Here is a 24,286-nt window from a genome sequence, read left to right as displayed (position 1 = left end):
ACATTTTGTTTGTTTTTGTTCTCGGTGTCAATCGGTTGTTACAAAACATGATGTGGAAAGGTTGCAATTTAATATAAAAAATAATAAAATCGTTATTTACAAATATTACATTTTATTTACAATTAAAAAACCTTAAAACTTACAATAAATGGGAACTAAACCTATGAATTGTCTGCATTGAAATTGAATTTGAAGTCTGATCCAGAAAAGGTAAATTTGAAATCTTTAGAAGTATTCACATCTTTTACAGTTTTTGTAGAATCTTTTATTATTTTGTCTTCAATGGGTTGATTGCTTTCTTCTTCTGTTCTGACAGAACTGTTGTCGACTTCTTCAGGAGCTAAGTTGAAATTAAAACGAAACGAACTGTCTCCGGTTGAAAGGAATGCTGATTTCCGTAAAAATGTTGCCTTCGGTTTATCCATTGATTCAGTGATCTTCATCTTACTTGCCACTGAAATAAGATATTGTATTTTACATTGTAGGTAGTTTGTAGGTATAATTATTTTTTACATCTGTTATTTAGAAATTTTCTTATTAGATCTTTAAATACTACAAGTAGGTAAATTACTATTATACATACTTTTGGCCAGTTTTTTCTCTTCTGCTAGCATTTTAGCTCTGTAGTCCCCGAAGTGCGTCCTCATCAGCTGCCGTTTTCTGATTATAGGTTGCGTATTGTTTTTCAACACCGTAAGTACTTTCCATGCCTCATTTACTAAAACATACAAAAGAGAACATAATTATTTACCATTTATAGAATATTTTAAGTAAGTTTTATGGGTTACTGTTGTACAGTTACTGTAAAAATTGTTTTGCTATGTATTCTATTTGGATTCTAACCTATAAACTAATAACAGTTCTAATCGAAGGTAATTGATTACTTAGCTATATTATATTTAGAGACGATACTTATTCTGAACTTACGTTGCTTTTCAGTGCCTTTTTTCTCATTTAAAGTACGTTCTAACTGCTGAATACACCAACAAAGTTCCAGCTGAAATTGTCTCATAGTTTCTTCAGGATCTGCGTTATCCGACGCATCGTCCGCTTTGTGATGTTTTTGAATAGTGTTTGTCTTTCCTTTTGCATGTAATTTTGTTAATTTAGGCATATTTGCAATTAATAGAAATTAAAATCAATGCTGGAACAATTTGTTTTGTTTTGCTCACGTTTTCTGTCACGTTGACTTTGACAATTGACCACTAACAACGAAACAAACTTTTATTAAGTAGGTTAAGTGAACAGATTATAAAATTTCCATTTACATTGATTTATAACGATGCAAAAAAGCCGAGAATACCATCTTTCTTTTATTACCCCGATTGCAGCGACTTCCGCTCATGACGTAACGTGGGAAAATTATGAACTAATTCTATAACCTCTAAATTTAATTTTATGAATCGCTCAAATATTTTCACGAGATTTGTAGTATGCCGCTTGGAAAGTTTGGAAAAATAACACTATCGTGGTAATTACTTGAATAATCTTCAATTCCTGTTAAAAGTTAACTCTATCCTTTGTGTGGTGAGCCCTATCATTTTAAATACATACCAATAGAACTTTCATATATTTTGAAGTCGAATGTTCTTTCATGGTTTTTCACATTTTGTAACTAAAGATTTGTAAGTGTCGTTCCATTAGTAATTAAATAATATTGTAACTGCTTTGCGGTTAATTTTTTATGTCCTACCAGTCAGCCTAAATAAATATTTTGGTATTAGGTTTATAGTATCTGAGACCTTTATGAAATTTAAAATAATGTACATTTAATATACTAATTTCAGGGTAGCCATAACTGTATCCAGTTTGTCCTTGTTCGTGGTATCCAAGAACTACGTAAATGCCAGCCGCCTGGAGAATATGAAAGCAAGGGAACGCATGCGAAGGTCCAACGAAGGAGAGTACCCTGAAAGTTACAGAAAGTGACTCCCTTGAATTGTAAGTATTATTCTAAAATGTTCATATTCAGGTAAAAAACTCCTTATTCAATTGTTTCTCAATTTGTATCCTAAAAGTTGTAATTTATTCATAGTCTTGAATTAATGGAATGAAATTTTTTAACATTTAAACTTGAAAATGGGTTGCTTCAAGTGGGAATTGAAAGACACCAGAAACCAGAGAGCAATAAACTATTAAAATTTTAAAGTTTGATGCTTGCAATAATAATTGGACCCATTTATGCAAACAAGAACCAACCCACAGCAGGGTGGTTTCGAGAAAATGAGACTTTTGTAAAAACAGTGCGCAAAATGCATACATAATATATAAATGAATGATTACTTGTTAATTTTATGTGGGATACTGCAGCCTATCTAGGAATATCAGATTTATAAATTTTGTAAAGTTAAAGTTAAAGTAAATCGTTAAAAACCGGTTGGTTCTTTCTTGCAAAATCATTTTTTGTTGCTTAGTTCCTTCTTGCAAAATGGATGTAAGATTTCATTGTTGTGATTATCTAAAATTAAAAGTCATTCTATATAAAATATAGATTTTAATGCCTTTTATTAGATAGTGAATTGGAATCACGAACCCTTTAAACTAAAATCACTATTATTATCGTCTTCTACCTCAAAATCGATAGGCCCGGTAATACTGTCGATATGGTCTTCTATGTTGCTGCTTTTCAGGGTTTTGTAGAAATTGTGTGTGTCGTTTCGGTATTAGATGCAGAATACTTTTAATATTCTGTTAGTTTAGCCTCAGATATAGATTTTCCTGTAAGCTAAAGTAAGTCCATATCATTTTTTGTCATCACGGCCTTGCTTCTGATATTTTTCTGTATATTAACTTCTTTGTGCCGTGTGGGAACGGCCATAAAGAATAAGTACTCTACCCTACCAGGAACAGCGTGTCATGAATGGCGTGTCGTAAGAGGCGCCAAAAACTCCTGCAGCACCGGACGGATCTCTAGCCCTGGCATTCTTTAACACTCGTACACTGCGGACTGACATGAGGCTCGCCAAACTCGAGGAAGAACTGAGCAGGTTGCGGTGGGATATCGTAGGATTATATGAAGTCCGAAGAGAGTGGGAGGACACCATAATCCTCAAATCCGGAAATCTGCTCTATTTCCGGGAGGGCGACCAGCAGTCCTAGGGTGGTGTCGGGTTTATCGTCCACAAGTCCCTTGTCAACAACGTGGTCCAGATCGAGAGTGTTTCGGCGTAGCGTAACTTATACTCAGAATCACCAAACGGTATTCGCTGGAGGTCATACAGGTATATACATACGCACCGACCACGGAACACCCCAACGACGAAGTAGATACTATGTATGAGGATATTTTCAGAGCCATTCATACCTCCCGGTCCCATTTTACCGTTATGATGGGGGACTTCAACGCGAAGCTGGGTAAACGAAGCGATAGTGAGCTGAAAGTGGGGCAATTTGGGTACGGCGAGAAGAACGCAGGTGGCCGACTGCTGGCTGGCTTTATGGAGAGGGAGAGCCTCTTTATGATGTACTCCTTCTTCAGGAAGCCAAAGCAGAGAAAGTGGATATGGCTGCATCCCAATGGCGCTATAAAAAATGAGATCAACTTCATCTTGTCGACGTAGAAGCATATATTAAATGATGTATCTGTGATCAACTCGGTCAAAACAGGAAGTGATCAACGAATGGTAAGAGGCACATTGAATATCAGACCCAAGCTCGAGAGGTATCGACTGATGAATTCTACGCTCCGCGCAGCGTCCATCCAACTAAAACCCCGAAAGCTTTCAGCTCGAGTTGCAAAATCGTTTCGAATGCCTAGGAGATTGAGAAAATGTGGACGAATACAATGACAGGTTCGTGGAAATTGTTCAAACGACCAGTAGTGTGGACAATTGGGTCTAAGATCTTTAAAAACCGTCGTTCAAAAGGAACCAAAAAGATCTCTGACTTCACCAATAAACTTATGGAAGAGTGACGAAACTTGGTTCTGCAGTCCTCTGAAGATGCTGCTCGGTATTGGCGTCTTAACAGACAGATTTCCAAGTCTTTGACTCGCGACCTACCCCAATATAATACAGACCATATAAAAGAGGCGAATGAGCGTAATAAGGGCTCTAACTTCGTTCGAATGAGATCTGTCTGTTGGCCAAAGCCTACTGACCAAGCTGAAGACCGAGGATGGCAGAGACATCTCGTCGGGGCTTGAGTTATTGAAAGAGGTTGAGAAGTTCTACGGATAATTATACACGAGTGTACATACACCTGTCACAAATCTTGCTGAAAACCCAAGAGCTAGATTTACCCGACACTATACCAAAGATATCCCGGACGTCAGCCTTTACGAGATTAGAATGGGTCTCAATCAGCTGAAAAATAACAAGGCACCGAGTGATTATGGAATCACGGCTGAGCTTCTGAAAGCAGAGGACGCCGGTACTAAAGATTCTTCAGAAGCTGTTTGATTCTGTCATCCTTGAGCAAAAAAACGCCTACGGCATGGCACAGTAATGTGGTGATACTCTTCTTCAAAAAAGGCGACAAAACCTTGTTGAAGAACAAATTATAGACCCATCTTACTTCTGAGCTATGTCTACAAGCTGTTTTCGAGAGTCATCGAGAATCGTCTCATTCATGAGCTGTCAACGTCGTTATTTCGTTTTGAAGAACAGGCTAAGGTCATAGGATCATACTATTCATACTGCTTCGTTTCATTTTTTTCGAGTAGAGTTTTTCAATGCATAAATTTATTCATCAAATTTTGTTATTATTTATTAAGACATTTTTTATGATAAAGGTACAAACGCAACGATAAGAACGGATTTTTTATTTTTAAATAGCTTAATTTTAACACTTTCAAGAACTATGCTACATGGTTTCTTCAAGACTAACCTGATTTCCACTAAGCAAACAATCTTTGGTTCTGTTTAGTTATAAAAATTTTGTAACAATTTTTGCTAAATGGAACCAACCAACATTGGTTCTAGTTTGCATAATTAGTTTAAATAAGTGCTTAGGGACCATGCTGTATAGTTCTTTATAGTTTTTAAAAGTTGGCCAAAGCGGGTTGGTTCCGCAAGTGACAGTGCTGTATCTCTGTTGTTAGTCGTTAAAAATGTACCATAATTTTTTTGAAGATAGAATGCGTTATTTGAGCGCCATCTATGTACTTAACTCAATTTCACTCAAAGTGTGGGTTGGTTCCTGTTTGCATAAATGGGTCCAATTATGAAATGCTAAAGTAGCTAATAACAGCTTTTCTTTGAGATTTAGCAATTAAAACAAACAGTACAGACTATTAAGTTTTTTGTTGTTGCACATATTTTGGTTGATCACTTTTCTTCTTACACATTACAGGTACTGTTACTCGCAAGCTTTTACATCACCGATTGAGCTTCCAAGATGGCGGTGCCCCAGCTTGACCCTGCGAAGCTGCAGCTTGTGCAAGAGCTTGAGATCGAGATGATGTCTGACATGTACAACCGACTCGTGAGCGCGTGTCATCGTAAATGTATACCTGTGAAGTACCATGAGCCTGAGCTAGGTGGGTTGCAATTCTATATTTCTTCTTAGGGTATGTGTACAGCACGTTTGTACCGGTACAGACGCGATACACAGGCAAATCGGACTGCTCTCGGGGAAAAAAGAGCACTATCGACGCGCTTTTGTCGTTGGTGCATTTAAAAACGTGGTGTGCACATGCCCTTAGTGTTTTATGTAGAATTATACACTAATTCTATGCTTGATTATCCTGTAAAATATTTAACATTATTGGCTCTGGTGAGCTAAAGGAAGCTTCAAATTGCCCCAAAGTGTCACATTGATGGTAAATTGATAATATCAAGTATATGAGAATTTAGCTGATAGATATACCTAATATCCTAAATAAAAGCAATAATTTTTCCCCTTTAGGGTCAGGGCCAGTATTGTTTACAAAGATAACATTTTACTGACTTTGGTGTTTCTAGCTAAGCACTTTCAAATATTGAATATTTTCTTTTCGTTTTCAGGCAAAGGCGAATCCGTCTGCCTTGACCGTTGTGTCGCAAAATACTTGGACGTGCATGAACGCATCGGCAAGAAGCTATCCAACATGTCCCAGGGCGGAGACACAGAGGACCTCACCAAAATGAACCTCCCAGAAAAGAAATAATATTAGTGCACGGAGGTAACTTGCAAAGAATCATAATTTTATAGTACTTGCCACACTTGTACCTCATTAATGAAACTGTACCTCAGATATCCCTGATTGTACTGGTGACATATTTTTTATATAATTTAAATTAACTTGTGAAGGTGCACAATACAATGGAAATTCGTATACTATTTGTGCGAATTTGTATGTAAATAAGAATTCTGAGAGTTTAGAAATATGTCGCCCTAATTTTGCCATAAGTCCTATTTAAAAATCGATTATTTCGGGAGGTGGGGCATAATCGATTAATTGATAAATCTATTATTCGGCAATGCTGTCTCCTAATAAATTTGATTAACTTATAAATACAGTTTCTAGTGTGGTTGTATGTTTTAAAGTATATTATTGTTGTTAAAGTTACCAATAACCTTTGCTTTCATTGAGTTACGATATTGAACGTAAACAATTTGAATCAATATCAATGATAGTGAGTCTTGTGATGTAATGATTTACGTCATAGTATTGTTCGCAGATCTTGATAAATATTAATTCACAAGATTGCTTGAAATAATTACTTTCTTCAAGTTGATCAGAGCTGTAACAAAATATAATTATGCGAGATAAATCATTTGATTTACTAATTTTAATCCTAGTCGAAACTTGAATTTTTCAACGGCTTGATTCAACAGCATGCAATCCATGTACTTACTGAATTTCCTTGCAAGTTACTGTCCATAAACTTAGAACAATAAAATACAAAACTAAAGCTCCTATTACTTTACAAATACGATATTGTTGTGAATATTATTTGACATCTTGTTTGAACAGAATCCTGTTCGCCTTTACATGCATTTTTAGTACGAGTGATTTATTTAGTTTGTTATTGTAGTGATTGAATGGTAGTTAACAAATTGTTAGAAATAAAACTATATTATAAAATTTTCCACTTTTATTTCATATTGCACGACACATAATATTTCAAATAACTATAAAATCTAGTCTACAGTCTAATACACTCAGTGCTACTTGTATTTTGATTTTGTCTGACTAATATCTACAAGACCGAAATTGTAGCCCGGCTGGTAACACTTTATAAGGTTAGCCAGAACAAAAACATTTACACAAAAGAATACGACACCCTTCAACCAAATAAGAATGAATATTTCCCGACATTTAAATTCCAGTAAGTACGCGTAATATAGCCAAGCCACTTGTGCGGAAACCCAGAGCATTATCAAGATTACACCTTTAGAAGCCTTCAGTCTAAAGTTATGCACAACCAAAGGTAGAAGCGACNGAAGCGATAGAAACCAAATGAAGTACTGTGACGTCATCACGCTGTTGTAAGCCACCATGACCACTGCCTGCGAGAATAAGGCGAAAGACAATATTTTTGGATCGCAACCAAAAGTCAAACTTAGGACGAAAAGTATAACAATCTCGAAACCTTGTGTCACTGCTTTGATTATATCGAAAGAAAGCAGATCGGTGGTTATGTACGAATAGTAGAAAAGTACGGAGAAATTGTGCCTCGTGTCCTTTCTGAATAAGTGGTAGATATAGGTTTCGAAGAGAAACTCGTAGCCGTATAGCAGATACATGCCATAGGTGAGTAAAAACAAAGTAGTGACGCAGCTTAGCGCGAGAATTATTTGTTTCAAATTAGGCACGAGCGATAGGAGTCCATCTTTGATGCTGGTTCGACGATTAATTTTGTATTCGCCGAGGGAAAGGTACATGGGGAAACTGAACGCTATAGGATATAAACGTAAATGTATTGAAATGCCCAGTAAAATGCCGGATAACGCGTATTTTGATAGCCCTTTTACGACATCAGTCTGCAGGCAGAGCAAGGATAGTATGATGAAAAAACATGGCACCGAGTCTGCGTTGCCTCGCGACGATATAGTTACGCTAAGAGGGTTGTACAGCCAAATTAGCGAGCAATACAAAGAAGTTTTCAAAACTTTGCCCTTGGCTGACGCGCCTAGCTGTTGTTCTACTAAATTTTTGACAGCGACCGTTACGAGGATGTCGAAGATGGAAAAGATGATTTTCCCAACATACTTTCCTGCGAAGATGTTAGGTGTCATCAGGTAAGCTATTATGGGGCTGTAACGGTAGGTGTGGCGTTCGTATGGTGACTTTCCATCAAGGACGTGTCTGGCTGCGTCCGTGAAGACTTTGTAGTCGACATCTGTATATGGCAGTTCGTGGATCATGTCATGGATTTCGCCGTACAACACCATAACCAGCCTGAGTACAAAGCCGATTACGAGATGCCGCTTGAAAGGCAGATTCACGAACTGCCACAGCCATAAGTCTTCTATATTCATATTTTAGTTTTTAAATTTTTCGCTGCAGACTGTAAGCAGCCCTTGAATTCTTGGAACTCCTTGGCGCAGTCGTCCTTCTTGAGTCCGTCTTCCTTGTGTAGAACGCACGTGGCGTACAGAGTAGCTTGCTTGGCGCACTTGGCGAATATGACGGGATATTTGGCGAACCTCTCCCGCGCTTTGGAGACAGATTCCATATCAATTGTCTGTTTTCAGATGGCCTGCTCTCCGGGAGAATGTTGTCGGAGGCTCGGCAAAGTTGTCTTCTCTTACAGTGAAAAGCAAGTCGTAAATGGGCTTCGAGAAGAAAATCCCTGTGGCAAGAAGCGTGAAGGTGATTTGAAAAGTCTTTGGGTATCGGAAGATCCAACTCCTCTTGCCTAGTGGTTGGCTCCGACGATGTTTGTCCATATCTCTCTGGAATAAAAAAAGAAAACACATTATTTTGCAATTTGGGAAATATTTACATTAAGTAAATACGATAAGAGTACTTAAATCTACGAGAATAGGTACCAAGTTTCAACAGCTTATAAAAGTGTGTCTATTGACAGGGTGTCCCTAGGGTGTGATGTGCAAATATCTAAAGGAGCGCCGGCCGATAACAATGTCGATCTACCCTCATTCAGAACGTAGGTAAGATAGCCAGTTCCTCTGTTGTGTGATGTGTTAAGGATTCCGGGTGAGGCTGTCTTCCATAGAATTCATTTCTATTTTGTGCTTCCACCTGCAGCCTGATCATCACTTTCCATCAGGTTAGATGCAGGCCAAAAGCTTTCTATGAATAAACAAGAAAAACCTCGGACGGACAGACAGACATGACGAAACTATAAGGGTTCCTTGTCAGGACTACGGAACGGAACCCTAAAAATGACGAAGTAAATAATGATTACTTACCTAAGTTGGTCTATCCGTGACCGGAGCGAACTGACGCGGCTCCAAGTCGTAACCGTCGCACACCAGCGACACCGGCTTATGCTTGATGCAGCACTGGCGCATAGCCTCGAATATTCGGGAGCAACGCACCTCCTGGAAGTTATTCTCTGTGGACAATAAAATCAATGGTCAGAAAACATTTTTTTGCGTCGGGACATGGCCAGTGTTTGTGAGACTCTGGACCGAAGGGCGGGGCCTACCCACTGAGCCTTGGCGCAGACCACCAACTGTTAGTTGGCCGATAGTTGAGTCGGGCTGTTAATCAGTATGGAGATGTATGAAAGTGCGCACATTACGCCGATTTGGTATCGGCCAATTCTTCATACAAATCAGAATCGGGCCCAACTATCGGCCAACTAAAAGTCGGTGGTCTGCGCCTAGGCTAAACCCCGACGGTGTTCTCCGAGGCCAATGTAAAGGAGCTGCGAGTAAGTATTGTCCTAAAATTGGACATTCGCGCGGCTTTAGTCAGAAACCCTAGGGCGATCCCTACGCGCAATGATTTCAGTTTGTAGGTTAAGTTTGAAGTCACTCGTCGTAACTTGGCGGTTACTAGGGCTAGCTAGCATGCTAGTTGTTCGTTCAGTATTTTACTACTTAAACGCCATAAATCGATATCTAACTCAAATCAAAGAAGGCAAAATGTTTGTTTTCACTACTAGTCAGTAAAGACTACAAACTTGTTATTCCTTCTTGATGTATGGCGCTTGCGCTCGTGATTTTTGGTATTTCTTAGGGGAGTATTACATACAGTAGTTCACTTCACGTGCCTGAACTTTGCAAATGGCTGAAATGACTATGATATCCTAAAAAAGCAAACCACTCAATCATAGTGAGTTTTGAACGGAAAAATAGCACGATGCGTAAACAAACAAGCGTCCAACTTGCGATATACCTAGTTAGGTTAGTAAGCAATCAATTAAATTGTTGACTATAAGCAATCAGCTTCTGAGGTGATCACGAAGGTCGTTCCTCTTATCTATTCATCTATTGAACAATTACTTACTTCGTGCTAACCATTCTCAATTTGCACGTACCGTTAATACAGATAAAACCTATTTTAAATGCGAATTGGTGATTTGTCTATTGCCTTCACGCATAAACCATTGAACCAATTTTGATAAATAGGTTCGACCCAAGTTTTTATTCCGGTTCCGGCTGACCAAAATTCACGCGGGTTAAGCCGCAGTCGCGGGCAAAAGCTTGTATGTGAGCTTGTAAATAAGTTAAATAGGTATTAGGGGCGCAGCTACCGCTGTATCAATGATAAGGGGACTCTGCGACCAAAGGTCCTCTTTTAAATGAAAAGTCCTCCTTGATCCTTAATTCCTGAGTTATTTTGCCCCCAAGATTATACTTAGGGCCAATCTAAGGCACGCTACGCCACCGCATTGATACTTAACCGACTTTCTAGTAACCACTTGCGGTCACGAGTTCAGTTCAGTTAGCTGCTTTAGAGCTGAAGATCATATTACTAGAAAGTCGGTTAAGTATAATTGAGTAATATTATTACTCAATTACTCATGTATCATTTAGTACCAAATAAATATTTTTTCTTTCTTTCTTTCAGACAAATTGTCGCTATTTGATAGTGTTGTAACTTATACCTAACTGTAAAGGCTTACGATTAGAAAAATCTTCCAAACTTTCCTTTTAACGATTCGAGATCATCTTCTGTACCCTGAGCACGAATAACTCTCGTAGTCGTATTCTTATAATAAGCAAACATAATATCGCGAGCGACATTTTATTCCTGCTACGTGTTCTGTTTGAAACAAAATAGTAAAATTGTACCGATTTATGATACCTTGCTTGTTTACTACCTTTTCTTCATGTGGGACGTATTGTAAACTAAGGCCCTGCCCCCCTATACAAAGTAAAAATTCCTAACAGATAAAATGTGATAGCACGATAGCTTCAACGAAGTACTAGGTAACAACTACATACCTAGGTAAGGTACATTAGCATTTCTACGAAAACGTAGAGCTAGATTACGAGGGGGTCGCCGGGCGGCAGGGCGGGGAACTAAAATCAATATGCAAGTGCAAACAGACGGGAGAGCTTTATTTTATTTTTTATTTATAACTAGCTTCGGCCGTTACCAACCGGGCAACATGGAAAACATTGGGGGAGGCTATGTTCAGCAGTGGACGTTCTATGGCTGAGATGATGATTAACTAGCTTCGGCCCGCAGTATCGCCCATGTGAAATTCAGTTTGTCACTTTTTAAACGTTTTATTTATAACCTGCCATTCTACTGATGTATAAACAATAATAGGTACTATGGTTTCATCAAAATCCGTTCAGTAGTTTTTGCGTGAAGAGTAACAAACACCANTACCTACGAGTATGCCATACCTACCTATTTATTATGTATGTTTAACTCTGACTGATTTAAAGACCGAAAAATTTGTTAACTGTCTGTTAGGTTACGTACTCGTGCCTCCTCGTAAAGTTTATTCAAGTCGTTATCCTAAAGAAAGAAGAACGGTCATCTGTGACCCAGGCCCGACAGAAACGAGACATACCTCTGTTTTTTTGTCATGTCTTAATTAGTTAAATTATGTATTTTTTATATTCGAAATTTCGAAATCTATGTATAACATCAAAATATTACCCTTTGTTTTTGTTCAGGCGTTATTAAAAAACTTATACAAAATGGCTATTTATCACCAAAATTGGTAAATGTATGTACCTAAATGTCTATTACAGCTGCTATGGAATGTATCTAGGTGACCTGGAGATACAGCTGGATTATACAGGGTGAAAATAAGAAGTTACAAAATCCAAAAATGTAATCTTACCAGCTTCCATAATCTGTAACCTATTATTGGTACCATTTGAAAGAGCTCGTGAAGCACTTTCAGAATCAGTAACTAGTTTTTCGATATCTTGTATAGTTTAGAAATAATCGAGTGAGATCACTTATCGTTCCATATATATATATAACCACCCTGTATAATCCGGCTGTATCTCCAGGTCACCTAGATACATTCTAATATAGCAGCTGTAATAGACATTTAGGTACATACATTTACCAATTTTGGTGATAAATAGGCATTTTGTATTAGTTTTTGTATAACGCCTGAACAAAAACAAAGGGTAATATTTTGGTGTTATACATAGATTTCGAATATAAAAAATATATAATTTAACTAATTAAGACATGACAAAAAAACTGAGGTATGTCTCATTTCTGTCGGGTCTGGGTTTTTTTTGTATGGGGCGTGACCGTTCTTCTTTAAAAAATTATTAAAAAGTGTTTTTTTGTTTATAAAAAAAACTATTTATCGTAATTTTGCTACATATTTGGACTTGTGTCCTTTGGAAAACTAGTGATTCAATTTTAGCTCCAGATTTTTTATTTTATTTTATTTGTTTAACAATGTTTCAACAGCATTAATTTGTACATAAATGTGCAATTTTATTGTTATTTATCTTTAAAGTACACGCGACTTTATGACTTTTGTTCCTTTAGTTAATAACTAAGTTATGATTATTAGTTAATATATTACCAAAATAAGTGGTACTAAATTCTAATATTGATTGTTGTGCATTGAAGTAGGTATATTAGATTAAAAAAACTGTGTTTTTATTAAATTTCAACCGATTTCAAGAGTTTTAATTAAAAGACTCGAGACCCGAGAAAACTCGAGATTTTCGCCTCGAGAATTCCCGAAACTCGAGAAAAAAAATAGGTCGAGAAATCAGAAACCCTAGTAGGTATCCTAAAAAAACAAACCACTCAATCATTGTGAGTTTTGAACGGAAAAATAGCCCGATGCGTAAACAAACAAGCGTCCAACTTGCGATATACCTAGTTAGGTTAGTAAGCAATCAATTAAATTGTTGACTATAAGCAATCAGCTTCTGAGGTGATCACGAAGGTCGTACCTCTTTATCTATAGAACAATTACTTACTTCGTGCTAACCATTCTCAATTTGCACATACCGTTAATACAAACAATATCCTTAATAAAACCTATTTTAAATGCGAACTGTGTGATTTGTCTATTGCCTTCACGCATAAACCATTGAACCAATTTTGATAAATAGGTTCGACCCAGGGGATAGTTTTTATTTCGGTTCCGGCTGACCAAAATTCACGCGGGTTAAGCCGCAGTCGCGGGCAAAAGCTTGTATGTGAGCTTGTAAATAATTTAAATAGGTATTAGGGGCGCAGCTACCGCTGTATCAATGATAAGGGGACACTGCGACCAAAGGTCCTCTTTTAAATGAAAAGGTCCTCCTTGATCCTTAATTCCCAAGTTATTTTGCCCCCAAAACAATTTGATATAGGTACTTAGGACTAAGGACCATCTAAGGCACGCTACGCCACCACTGCATTGATACTTAACCGACTTTCTAGTAACCACTTGCGGTCACGAGTAAGTTAGCTATTCTAGAGCTCTAAGATCATATTAGGTACTCATGCGAGCAAATTGTTGCTATTGATAGTGTAACTTAGTACCTAACTGTAAAAGATTACGATTAGAAAAAGCTTAGTTACACTAAGGTTCTAATTCCCGTTTTCACCATCAATCCCTATTTTTTAAGTGACTCCTATGACAACAAAATTCCTGTTATTTCTTACCATAGGGGTCACTTAAAAATTAGGGATTGATGGTGAAAACGGGCATAAGGCAAACATTCCTTTAAACGATTCGAGATCATCTTCTGTACCCTGAGCACGAATAGCTCGTAATCGTATTCCTTCCTATAAACAACCGTAGCGAGTTTATTTTTCATCCAAAATAAACGATAGCTCTATCATAACGAGAGCGACATTTATTCCTGCTGCTTTGAAATAAAATAATAAAATTCTACCGATTTATGATACCTTGGTCAGTACTTTCTTCATGTGGGATGTATTGTATTAAGTAAGGCCCTGCCAGGGGGCACAAAGTAAAAATTCGTAACAGATAAAATGTGGTAGCACGATAGCTTCAACGAAGTACCTAACTACCTACTAGGTAACAACAACTAGATACCTAAGTACACTAGCATTTCTACGAAAACGTCGAGCTGGATTACGAGGGGGTCGCACGGGCGACAGGGCGGGGAACTAAAAATCAATATGCAAGTGCAAACATACGGGAGTGCTTTATTTTATTTTTTATTTATAACTAGCTTCGCCCGCTACCAACTGGGCAACATGGAAAACATTGGGGGAGGCCAATGTTCAGCAGTGGACGTCCTATGGCTGAGATGATGATGAACTATCTTCGGCCCGCAGTATCGCCCGTGTGAAATTCAATCTGTCACTTTTTAAACGTTTTATTTATAACCCGCCATTTTTCTGATGTATAAACAATAATAGGTACTATGGTTTCATCAAAATCTGTTCAGTAGTTTTTGCGTAAAGAGTAACAAACATGTATGGATGGAATTTTGCGTTCTACATTTTGTATAGCAAAGGAAACCCTTGATGTCACTAATATTTAAGTTATTCTTAATCTAATATTGAATTTAACTAAAACTTGAATTTCTAAGTACACCTATTTTTTTTTTGTTTTAATTACTGATTATGTGGGTCATTACAGCAAAACGTGACCTCACATTTCCGTTTAAAGCAGTTACAACTTTTCCCTAAACACATTTAATGGATAGACATAAATAAACGTTTTGCGTTTTGATTGACTGACTCATTTCAGCTGATAACAACTGATAAGGCTACAACGAAAATCGCCAATTTGTATGGTAACGGACACGGAAAGTGGGCAGAATCAAATGAAAAAAACTATATCAGCAATTTATACATATATTTTATTAACAATATGATATAATCGACATGCGCTCTTAATCTCATTACAAAAAAAGATATTTTATACAATATGATACTAAAATCAAACAATTTAAGATATAGGTATAACAGAATAATGTTTTATATAACATGGACTTTCTCCTAATTTACATAAATTAATAACTATTTTAGGCTGACTGCAGGCGTAGGTTTCTTTGTATGTTCATACTTCATATCGTCATTTAAACAAAATTGCACAGAAAGCGGAAACATTCAATAGTTTGTATTAACTCTCTAAAATAACCATACCCGCAGCCAGCATTTCTTTAGAACTAAATCATCACTATATTTTAATATTATATCCCATAATTACACATTTCAGTATACTTTTTACAGACAATAGTCTCAACATAGATTCATTTGTTTCAACTATGATGAAAGTTGAATCGATAAATATTTTGCTTTCGTTGTGTACCTGAGGGAAGCGTGAGAACCTGTGAAGTCGTACTTTCAAGTGTGTTGTTGCATTACTCACAGTATTCGATCCCTAATATTCCAAACTCAACAAAGATCCAATTGATCCCAGCTTCATATGACAGTCTAAATTGAAACAAATTGATGGTAGGTACACAAATGTTACTATCATTGTTTCTACAATGATATGTCGATCGAAATAATACATAATGAAATAACGAAGTAAAAGGTGCGCCTATATCAGTTATTTACCTAAATATTTGATTACTCAATGGAACTGTAGGTACCGTTTGTATGTAACTGAGGCATGTTCTCCAATTACATGATGGCACACAAGCACATACAAGATTATGATTCATAGTTATTTCCTTTTAAAACATATTAGGCGTTGTAGTGCTAAGCCTTTTTGACCATTCAATGAATATGAGAATATAAAATAGTGTAATAAGATATTTTACAGTATTAAATGATCACATGAGATTATCCAACACCAATATTAGTACTACTAAACATCCGTCTTCCGTGTCTGAGATAAGTGTGCTGAATTTGAATGTATTAATAAAAAAATATTAAAAAACGTAGCTGCAAAGCGAAGACTAACAATAATATTGCTCAACAATATTGTGCATGTCTTATTGTTTCAACTAAAATGCAAGCTCATGACTCTTTGGACGTAATATTAAATAATTTTGACATACTAATAGTCAAGAAAGTAACAATAATATTATGCAAATACTCCTATCTGACATTGAATTTGTATTTGAAGCAATAATAAGTTTAAAGTCGATGTCCACTGTTTAGATAATTTATACATCCACAAACAAGTGATAAGGTGACCAATGAAACAGGCAGGCACTACAATATTTTATCTTTTAAACTATCCAACCAAACACAAAAATATATCTATGTACACACAGTGCTTATTTAGCAGCTAGTTACTTAATTTTATTCGTGATTTTGTTTCTATCGCAGTCTGGTAAAACTTAATTGGATAGTAACTTTTGGCTTATGAATCATCTTCAAGCCCAAAACATCATTTTTATGACTTACGACTCCATTGTTGTGTACATGTACACATTGAAGTCAGTCATGATACAGGACTTCATTTGATGAAGTATTTTTTATTAACATTATTGCATATTTTCAATTATATCTAACTGCACACAGAATGTATCAACATCTTTAAAAGTCTAGTGATGGTTTCTAATATTTTTGTAAACTTTTATGTTAGAACAGAGCAATGTACACTTACAGTAAAGTAAAGTAACTCAATTTTAACAGTGCATTCACTGCACCATTGCAGTTANTGCAGTTGTTTCAACATGAAAATTAGTTATCCATACCATAACAATTTCAGTTTATTACTATATGGGCTCTTCTTTTGTCCATTATACAATAGTTTTCAAGTAGGAAAACATACAGTTTATATCGCCGGCGACGGATAAGTCCACCGAGCAAATGCATATCGGCTATTGACTCGGAGTGGCTTCTACACTTTCTGGTCGGCTAAGGACTGGCTTCTCAGCTATCTGTGGTTTCTCAGCAATCAGGGGCTTCTCAGCAACTTGCGGCTTTTCAGTCATAATAGGTTTTACAGCTGCAACTGGTACCTCCACTTCATTGTTTTCAATGTGAGAGTTGGTCAATTTTTCCGTTATCACTTCAGAGGTGTCCTGCTCCATTTCAGAGGGTCCGTTGTGTTTGTCACCATCTGCCATGGAAGGTGAAACGGATCTTTGAAGGATGTTGTCTGGGTGAGATGGAGATATGCCTCTTGTGGAGTTGTCTTCGCTGGAGGCACTCAGTTGCCTGGGCATTGAGTTGCTTGGATGAGATAGGGTTTGTGGGTGGTGCGGATTGTGCAGAGGCAATCTAGACTTATCACTCTTCCTCCATAGTGTCACTTCTTGTTGCTTGAAGTAACGCCTGTCCTCTGTATCCATCAACACTAGGTTCAGATAATACCGCACAGAAAACTTGTTGTTTATGTCCCTCATAGTGGGTGTTAGATCATATCCAGCTAGGAATACTCTTATGGGAATGCTTTCTCCTCTCACTGGAGCACCGTCCATTATTTCATACTTGGCAACGGTTTCATTTTCAGTAAATGTATTGGGCCCAGAACCAGTGGTCTCTCTCTTTATTATCGATATTTCCATGTGCTTGATTTTGATACGGACAAGTAAGAAATAGATTTTACCAACTATCACATCTTTGAGGTGGTATTTTGATTTGTTGTACTCAAATTCTATGTGGAGACAGTCTTCAATCCCTACTTCCATTTTTATGGAATTGAGGACGTCGGGATAGCTGCATAGTGTGTGGACAGCAATATCAACCTCTTTTACTATGTCAGTGAGGCGCCGAACGATGGTCGCTCGTAGGAAATACCTTAGCCTGACATTTGCTCCAGTGTACACTTCATACGGTTTTTCGACGTTCGAAAACTCGAAAGGATACGATGTGTGCTGCAACAAGTCGCCTGGACGTGCCAGCTCTTTGACTAGCGAGATAAACTCATGATGGTTTCCTCTGTCGTAGAACAATTCGATCTGACCTATTAGTTCGACCTTGATTCCTTGGTGCTCGAGTTTGGAACCCGGTTTCCTCAATGTCACGTTCACTCTCCCCGAGACTGTCTCGCCGTCGTAATACAGCAACAACTTCTCCTTTTTACCGTCATCCGTTTTCACTTCGGCAACCTTCCGTTTGTCAGCATCATCGAAAACGATTTCGATATCCGCAGTCTGTCCGAACCCGAAAAAGCTCATTTTCACACCGAACTGTTACGCAAGAGACCGAAAAGTTTTTACGTGGCTTTAGAGAAGAAAAATAACGTTTTGGTTGAGCAAAACATTGAAAAACGGCGATGAAACGCCCGCGAATCCGTGGGACGATTGAAAGGTTGTAGCAAAGATGGCGACTGATTTTAATGTCGGCGGCTGTCGGCCGAGAGGTTCATAAATAAAAATATAGTGAAAGAACTCACCAACAAGGCATTTCTGGATCTCACAAGCGAATCTTTTGCAGGGGTCCTTCGACATAAATGTTTATTGATACTATTTTTAACTGGAAAGTAAAGTAAATTGTTGAATTTCAGTCATGTGTACATGAGTTTTTGATAATGGCAACAATTATTAATTGTGAAACAAAACGCAACATCTAATTAACATAAAATTAAATAGTTATTTAAATATTTGTATTCGATGAGGCTAAAAATTGTATTAGCTTCTTAAAAATATTAATTGATCAACTAAATACATTCAACAACTAAACTGACTAACTTTATTGTTATAATCTAGTCGATTACACAAAACGATTATTCGATCAGTCTATGGTATCTTACGTAATATTTTGTTGGACTTCTTTTCCCCCTCGGCCCACACTATTCCATAAATCTGTCAAGCAGTGCTGCCAACATAGCCCTTTTTAAAATTATAAATGGCGAATTACAAAATTTTCTAACAAAAGCGAATTGAATAAAGTGTGTTTATACTGGTTAGAATTACAATACAAATATGGAAATTACTCGCACCACCCTTGGGATTGCAGTGGGAATCGCTGGAACTTTGTTCCTGGGATACTGTGTGTACTTTGATCAACAACGAAGAAGGGATCCTATGTTCAAAAAGAAGCTCAGAGAACGTGGGTATTTTTCAATTATTTCTTTTAAACTGCTACTTAAAGACGCTGTAGTTACTAATACTGCATCTCCCATATCCCTGAATTAGGTCCATAAATTTCCATGTTCCATTTCAATTATAACCTAAAAGTTTGATCACCGTAACAAAAATGCATCTATCAATCAGTTTTGCTTCAATAACTTCCCTGATTTATTGCTTTTGAGCATTCATAGCACACATATGTTATACGCAGCATAACCATTCGAAAGTAGGTGAGTGACATTGTATGGTTGCAGTACTTGCCAATAATATACATAGATAAATACCACTACGGCGTTCGAAGTTCACGTTCATGTACTAATAATTACATAAAATATTTCATTTCTATTAACTTATAGTCCTTGCAACGCCTAAATGGTAATAAAGAGAAATGGAATGTCATGTTTCTCACAATCATTCATACTTGTCTTATTTATTCATAACATAACACTGTTTTTAAGTGAATAATAAATGAATACACAATTGTAAGAACGTCGTTTGGCTTACACTTTCTATCCATTATAATGAGTTGCTTAGACATCACTAGAATAAATTAAATAATAATTTAAATAACTAAAATATTACAGGCAGACAGAATGCTGCTAAGAATGCCTCACGGTCCCGAACGTTGGGAGGACCATTGCCGGATATGAGTGATCACGAAGCTATGCAGAGATTCTTCCTGCAACAGGTATGAAAGTGTTGCAGATTATTTTAAATTTCAAATTCCTTTTGCACAGTATCTGTAAAAAAAATACCACATGATTGTTATTGTGGCTTAATGCAGCTATGTGGTATTATGAGTTGCATATTTTTTAGTAATTTCATTCTTGCACCTAATATTTGCATACATTTTCAGAGAATTTGCAATCATATTGTGAACAATTTTATTCTAAAACAAATTAAAATCTAGAAGTTGTTTAAAAATTTAAAAGAAGAATCATCATACATTTTATTACCTAGATTAGTTTAGTGTAATGATGTCTAATAGACCACGACCATTAGGTTTCAGCCACATTACCCAAGCTGAGCTTTAGTACCTAGACAAGTATAATTAATTTTGATTACAAATAATTTACTTGTTACACGCAAAAAACAATAGATCATTGAAAGAAAAGAAAACATGTTTATTCAGTATCACACAGTCTTTATGAAAGTAGTCGGTTGGACTTGACTTTACCATTGTTTTTTTATTATAGATCCAGCTGGGCGAGGAGCTTCTGGCAGCAGGAGACCTCGAGGCCGGAGTTGAGCACCTCGGGCAGGCGGTGGCCGTGTGCGGGCAGACACAGCAGCTGCTTAGCGTAAGAATTGTTTTCTATAAACACTTTATTGCAAAACCTATAATAATGTAAATTATATAAAGTAGATGAGACAAATCGCGGCCATAACAGCGTATTACACTTGAAAAATTTTGATGGGTTCATCCAGTGTCTAAGTAGCTCATTTGGAAGAGTTCGATTTCCAGCTTAGGCAGTTCGATTATTTCAATTTGGTTGGGAGTGCATTTTCTGTACAATTTCATACACACGTCTCTGAAAGGCTGATAACACACTGATACCCCAATAGTGTTGCCATCAGGGTGGAAAAAATCACGATTTTTTTATTTTAATCAAAAAAATCAGATTTTTTTGAATAAATCGTGATTTATTTGATTTATATTGATTTTTTTGATTTTTATTCGATTTTGCAATCATTGCCTTAGTTTTTCATGCGGGAAACATATTTATTTAGGTACAATTGAGGTATAGTACTGGGAACAAGCCAAAAAAGTTAAATTATGTAAGATGGTATGTCATATTTTTACTGAAACAAGAAAAAACTCTTCAAAAACAGCTCGTCCTAAGTGGTGTCTGTTTCCATTGCAAAAACACGAATATCTTTTTACAAGTATCAATTTTATTTTTTTCGCAAAAAAAATCTATAGTGAAAATATTTTTTTCTAATTTTCCATACAGAACGTCTATTTCTTACTTGAACACCTAATATTAACATTGTTTTGAACATTACAGTTGATTAATATGCACTCCCAGCGTTGCATTAATTCCATTTTAGTATATTGATTTAAATCAGTGATTTTTATTAAAAAAATCATGCAATAAAAATCGTGATTTAAATAATGATTTAAATCAACATGATTTAAATCATGCAACCCTGGTTGCCATTATAGTAGATAGCAGGCAGACTTTATGAATAAGACCTTTTTGGGCAAACAAACATTGATGAAATGCTATTTGGATTTTAGTCCCCCTTATTTACAAAAAAATTACAGTTCTATTAGCATTCCACCCAGCCAAAATGTGCATGTAAATGGAAATTAAATTTAAACAATAAAGACCTAAGACATTGACCATAATTTTACTCAATATAGAACTACCAAGCCTAATCTCTACTGCTATGATGGACGCGCGTTACAAAATTCATTTCGTAATAATTGCATGTCTCCTACTTTTTTTGTGAAATACGATACTGTAAATACAGACTTGACGCCGCGTTGCGTATTATTGACGCGGACAAACGAAAGTGAATTTATTGTGCACACAAATGTGACATGAACATCGCGAAACATGTGTTTTGTGCGCACCGAGCTGGAAAATAGAATAAAATTTCATAAGAACGTAACAATAACAATGTTCTAATTATTGTGTAGTTTTCTGTCCTAAAAAGTTGTTTACGCAACTTGGGAAATATACCACATTTTATCAGTGAAAGTACTTTAGAACAGCGGTTCCCGAAAGGTGGTCCGCGGAACCCTGGGATTCCGTGGAAAGGCCGTACGTAAGGGTTCCGTAAAAAATATTATCCCAAGTTTCGTGACCGACGTTGTTCGTGCGCACCGACTTGTTTACGCACAAGGGAGGGGCAGGGCGTGCGGGCGCTAGGAAAAGTATAATCAATTAGGGTTCCTTGGCAAAAAAAAAATTGGGAAACCCTGCTTTAGAAGATACTATAGACTGGTGAAACCTTTTAAAACAAATACAGTCGAAATTATATTTTACATGCGAAATTAACTCCTAAAGCATAATTACGATGCAATTTGGTGTAGTTTGAGACTGAGCCTAGGGCAAAACATTAGTTTAAAAAAGTTTTTATATTAGTTTCTAAAAGAACATGCGCATATAATCTTTTCTGTGACAAACAGAAATTCACGAAGCTTGCGGTGAGCAACAGCTGGTATTAATATTGAGATTTTAACAAACTCCAATTTTCTTCTCACAGGTGCTTCAACAAACAATGCCGGCGCCGATCTTCCACCTTCTGCTGAAGAAGCTGCCTGAAGTGTCCGAGCGACTCCGCGCTTCTATGAAGGCCGCTGGCGGCAACGTGCTCCAGGAGGAAGACGTGGAATAAACCACACCCGGACACAGAAGGGAAGACTATTCAGTAATAAACACACGCTCTTATTATTCGAATAATCTCTCAACGTCTGTGCCCCGCTGGGTTTCTCAGTAGTTGATTTCACTATCAAATCAATCGGTCGATGAGTAAGTTGCTAACTATTTAATTAGGTATCTAATTTCAGTAGTTCTTCCACTTGCGTATTCTCCGGTCGATACTCGTAAAGTTTCATGATAGTGAGGATTTAAATTTTAAAATTTAGTCTTAGATTCTAACTTCTGTTACTTGCTTATTTATTATCATGCTCAACTTTTTTGCACTTTCTGTCGTATTTTAATAAATTGTTGAATAGCATTGGCTGTGATAATGCTTGATTAATGTAAAAAAACATCACCCAACACAATCCTTGCGAGTGAAATGAGAACGCGAGTTAAATAATACAGTAGGTATTTGTTAGTGTTATTTTTAGGTTTTGTTTTGTGTTCACAACTGGTTAAGAATGCTTGTGAGTTTTGATTGAGATTTATTGTGAAATAAAGATATTGTACAAATTGAACGTTTTTGATTTGATTTCCCTTTACACACAGCTTCATATTCGCTATTTCGATGGTTCATTTAGAATTTTTGACCTCATTGTCATCTAAAGTAGATGTATGAATGTAGTAGATAAGTAAAAATGATATTTTTTCCTTCTCAGAAGAGAGATCTGCAAAAGTGCAAATAGAACATACATAATATGCGTGCGATGTATGAGTTATGCAATAACATTGCTTCTACAAATACTCATATCAAAATGATCTTTACTAACCACGCTTTTTTGTAACTTCAGTTTACGAAATCGTCATCATGACAACGATGACTACAGGCATTTTTTATCTCCTTGTTGATAAGTACCTAATTCGCACCGGCAACGCGATAACAGTTGACGAAATGAAGTCTAAATTCTCAGTTTAGCATTTATTATGATTTAACTTTGGTTTTTTGGGTAAAGCCTGGTCCGTGAGCACGTAGAATCCCGTCCAATGACCCCAAGCTGCCCATCCTTGTCGCTCGCACGTAATTATGTTGCTGTCGCGCTCGCACACTCACTGCGGGCGCGCGTCGCACAGTCGCGACAGCAATATAATTACGCGCGAGCGATAAGGATGGGTAGCTTGGGGTCATTGGACGGGATTCTACGTGCTCACGGACCAGGCTTTAGTACATAGTAGTAGTATAGGTCTAATAGCGTTTAACTAAGTCTGTGCCTAAGGTATGGGAACAGCACGGGAGGGGGAGGGTGTTTTTGGGACGTCAAACGTCAGTGCAACTTCAAATGTCCTTCAGATTTGTATGCTCTTTCACCTCAAAATACTATCCGTTCGCGATAAGTTTGCCGCTAGCGATATGACGTCACTAGAAGGAAAGCGTCTATAACTATAGCAAACTATATTAAAAATATTTTTTATTTATTAATATTGATAAAAATTGTGTATCTGCGTAAAATAAGACACATAAATCACTAACTAATTGCGGTTGGGGGAGGGGACGCGCATTCCACAGACCGGCAAACTTAGCGCGAACGGGTAGTAGGACAATGTCACCATTCTCTTACTGCTCCCATACTTTAAGTACAGAGTTATGTGCTAGACGTATAATAGGGATGTTTCCTGGGTCAAAAAGCAAGAGTTTTAATTAGTCCGTCAGTTAACTTATCAAAAAATACTCTACACGTATTTTTCACTTTATC

General features: G+C 36.9%; 6 protein-coding genes across 8 annotated transcripts; 2 read left to right on the top strand and 4 right to left on the bottom strand.

Moving 5' to 3' along the window:
* Positions 1-120: 120 nt before the first annotated feature.
* On the bottom strand, positions 121-1,216 carry LOC114363125 (UPF0488 protein CG14286). The gene is made up of 3 exons (XM_028318754.1): positions 928-1,216; positions 584-718; positions 121-454 (listed from the first exon to the last, which is right to left on the bottom strand). The coding sequence occupies exons 1-3, from the start codon at positions 1,112-1,114 to the stop codon at positions 162-164; spliced, it is 615 nt and encodes a 204-aa protein (XP_028174555.1). The 5' UTR covers positions 1,115-1,216; the 3' UTR covers positions 121-161.
* A 136-nt stretch (positions 1,217-1,352) lies between these two features.
* Positions 1,353-6,718, top strand: Tim10 (translocase of inner membrane 10). Of its 3 annotated transcripts, none has more exons than XM_028318757.1 (4): positions 1,353-1,471; positions 1,788-1,941; positions 5,293-5,479; positions 5,946-6,718. In XM_028318757.1, exons 3-4 carry the CDS (start codon positions 5,338-5,340, stop codon positions 6,086-6,088), a joined length of 285 nt encoding a protein of 94 aa, XP_028174558.1. In that variant the 5' UTR covers positions 1,353-1,471; positions 1,788-1,941; positions 5,293-5,337; the 3' UTR covers positions 6,089-6,718. The 3 variants fall into 3 exon arrangements, with proteins under 3 accessions (XP_028174558.1, XP_028174557.1, XP_028174559.1); XM_028318756.1 differs by having other exon boundaries at positions 1,353-1,527; XM_028318758.1 differs by having other exon boundaries at positions 1,362-1,527; positions 1,788-1,945.
* A 286-nt stretch (positions 6,719-7,004) lies between these two features.
* PIG-M (Phosphatidylinositol glycan anchor biosynthesis class M) lies at positions 7,005-8,470 on the bottom strand. The gene has a single exon (XM_028318749.1). The coding sequence runs from the start codon at positions 8,404-8,406 to the stop codon at positions 7,093-7,095; it is 1,314 nt and encodes a 437-aa protein (XP_028174550.1). The 5' UTR covers positions 8,407-8,470; the 3' UTR covers positions 7,005-7,092.
* Positions 8,207-9,446, bottom strand: LOC114363128 (uncharacterized). The gene is made up of 2 exons (XM_028318759.1): positions 9,301-9,446; positions 8,207-8,823 (listed from the first exon to the last, which is right to left on the bottom strand). Exon 2 carries the CDS (start codon positions 8,601-8,603, stop codon positions 8,403-8,405), a length of 201 nt encoding a protein of 66 aa, XP_028174560.1. The 5' UTR covers positions 8,604-8,823; positions 9,301-9,446; the 3' UTR covers positions 8,207-8,402.
* Positions 9,447-15,170: 5,724 nt separating this feature from the next.
* On the bottom strand, positions 15,171-18,505 carry Vps26 (vacuolar protein sorting 26). Its single transcript, XM_028318750.1, has one exon. The coding sequence runs from the start codon at positions 18,325-18,327 to the stop codon at positions 17,026-17,028; it is 1,302 nt and encodes a 433-aa protein (XP_028174551.1). The 5' UTR covers positions 18,328-18,505; the 3' UTR covers positions 15,171-17,025.
* Positions 18,506-18,959: 454 nt separating this feature from the next.
* Positions 18,960-23,109, top strand: LOC114363126 (mitochondrial import receptor subunit TOM20 homolog). Its single transcript, XM_028318755.1, has 4 exons — positions 18,960-19,201; positions 19,806-19,909; positions 20,418-20,522; positions 22,438-23,109. Exons 1-4 carry the CDS (start codon positions 19,075-19,077, stop codon positions 22,567-22,569), a joined length of 468 nt encoding a protein of 155 aa, XP_028174556.1. The 5' UTR covers positions 18,960-19,074; the 3' UTR covers positions 22,570-23,109.
* The last annotated feature ends 1,177 nt before the right edge of the window (positions 23,110-24,286 follow it).

This window comes from Ostrinia furnacalis, unplaced genomic scaffold, assembly GCF_004193835.3.
Source record: "Ostrinia furnacalis isolate ACB-3 unplaced genomic scaffold, ASM419383v2 OfSCF7013, whole genome shotgun sequence".
Lineage (NCBI taxonomy): Eukaryota > Metazoa > Arthropoda > Insecta > Lepidoptera > Crambidae > Ostrinia > Ostrinia furnacalis.
Note: the sequence above shows the minus strand (reverse complement) of the source record. Positions and strands in the feature narration are given on the sequence as shown.

What these genes read in the sequence shown, in the direction of transcription:
- LOC114363125 (XM_028318754.1), bottom strand. Translation starts at nt 1,114, where the DNA reads ATGCCTAAATTAACAAAATTACATGCAAAAGGAAAGACAAACACTATT. An exon ending in AAAAGGCACTGAAAAGCAAC is followed by an intron (nt 719 to 927) that starts GTAAGTTCAGAA and finishes TGTATGTTTTAG; the next exon opens with TAAATGAGGCATGGAAAGTA. An exon ending in AGAGAAAAAACTGGCCAAAA is followed by an intron (nt 455 to 583) that starts GTATGTATAATA and finishes ATCTTATTTCAG; the next exon opens with TGGCAAGTAAGATGAAGATC.
- Tim10 (XM_028318757.1), top strand. Translation starts at nt 5,338, where the DNA reads ATGGCGGTGCCCCAGCTTGACCCTGCGAAGCTGCAGCTTGTGCAAGAG. An exon ending in GTACCATGAGCCTGAGCTAG is followed by an intron (nt 5,480 to 5,945) that starts GTGGGTTGCAAT and finishes TTTCGTTTTCAG; the next exon opens with GCAAAGGCGAATCCGTCTGC.
- LOC114363128 (XM_028318759.1), bottom strand. Translation starts at nt 8,603, where the DNA reads ATGGAATCTGTCTCCAAAGCGCGGGAGAGGTTCGCCAAATATCCCGTC.
- Vps26 (XM_028318750.1), bottom strand. Translation starts at nt 18,327, where the DNA reads ATGAGCTTTTTCGGGTTCGGACAGACTGCGGATATCGAAATCGTTTTC.
- LOC114363126 (XM_028318755.1), top strand. Translation starts at nt 19,075, where the DNA reads ATGGAAATTACTCGCACCACCCTTGGGATTGCAGTGGGAATCGCTGGA. An exon ending in CAAAAAGAAGCTCAGAGAAC is followed by an intron (nt 19,202 to 19,805) that starts GTGGGTATTTTT and finishes AAAATATTACAG; the next exon opens with GCAGACAGAATGCTGCTAAG. An exon ending in AGACACAGCAGCTGCTTAGC is followed by an intron (nt 20,523 to 22,437) that starts GTAAGAATTGTT and finishes TTCTTCTCACAG; the next exon opens with GTGCTTCAACAAACAATGCC.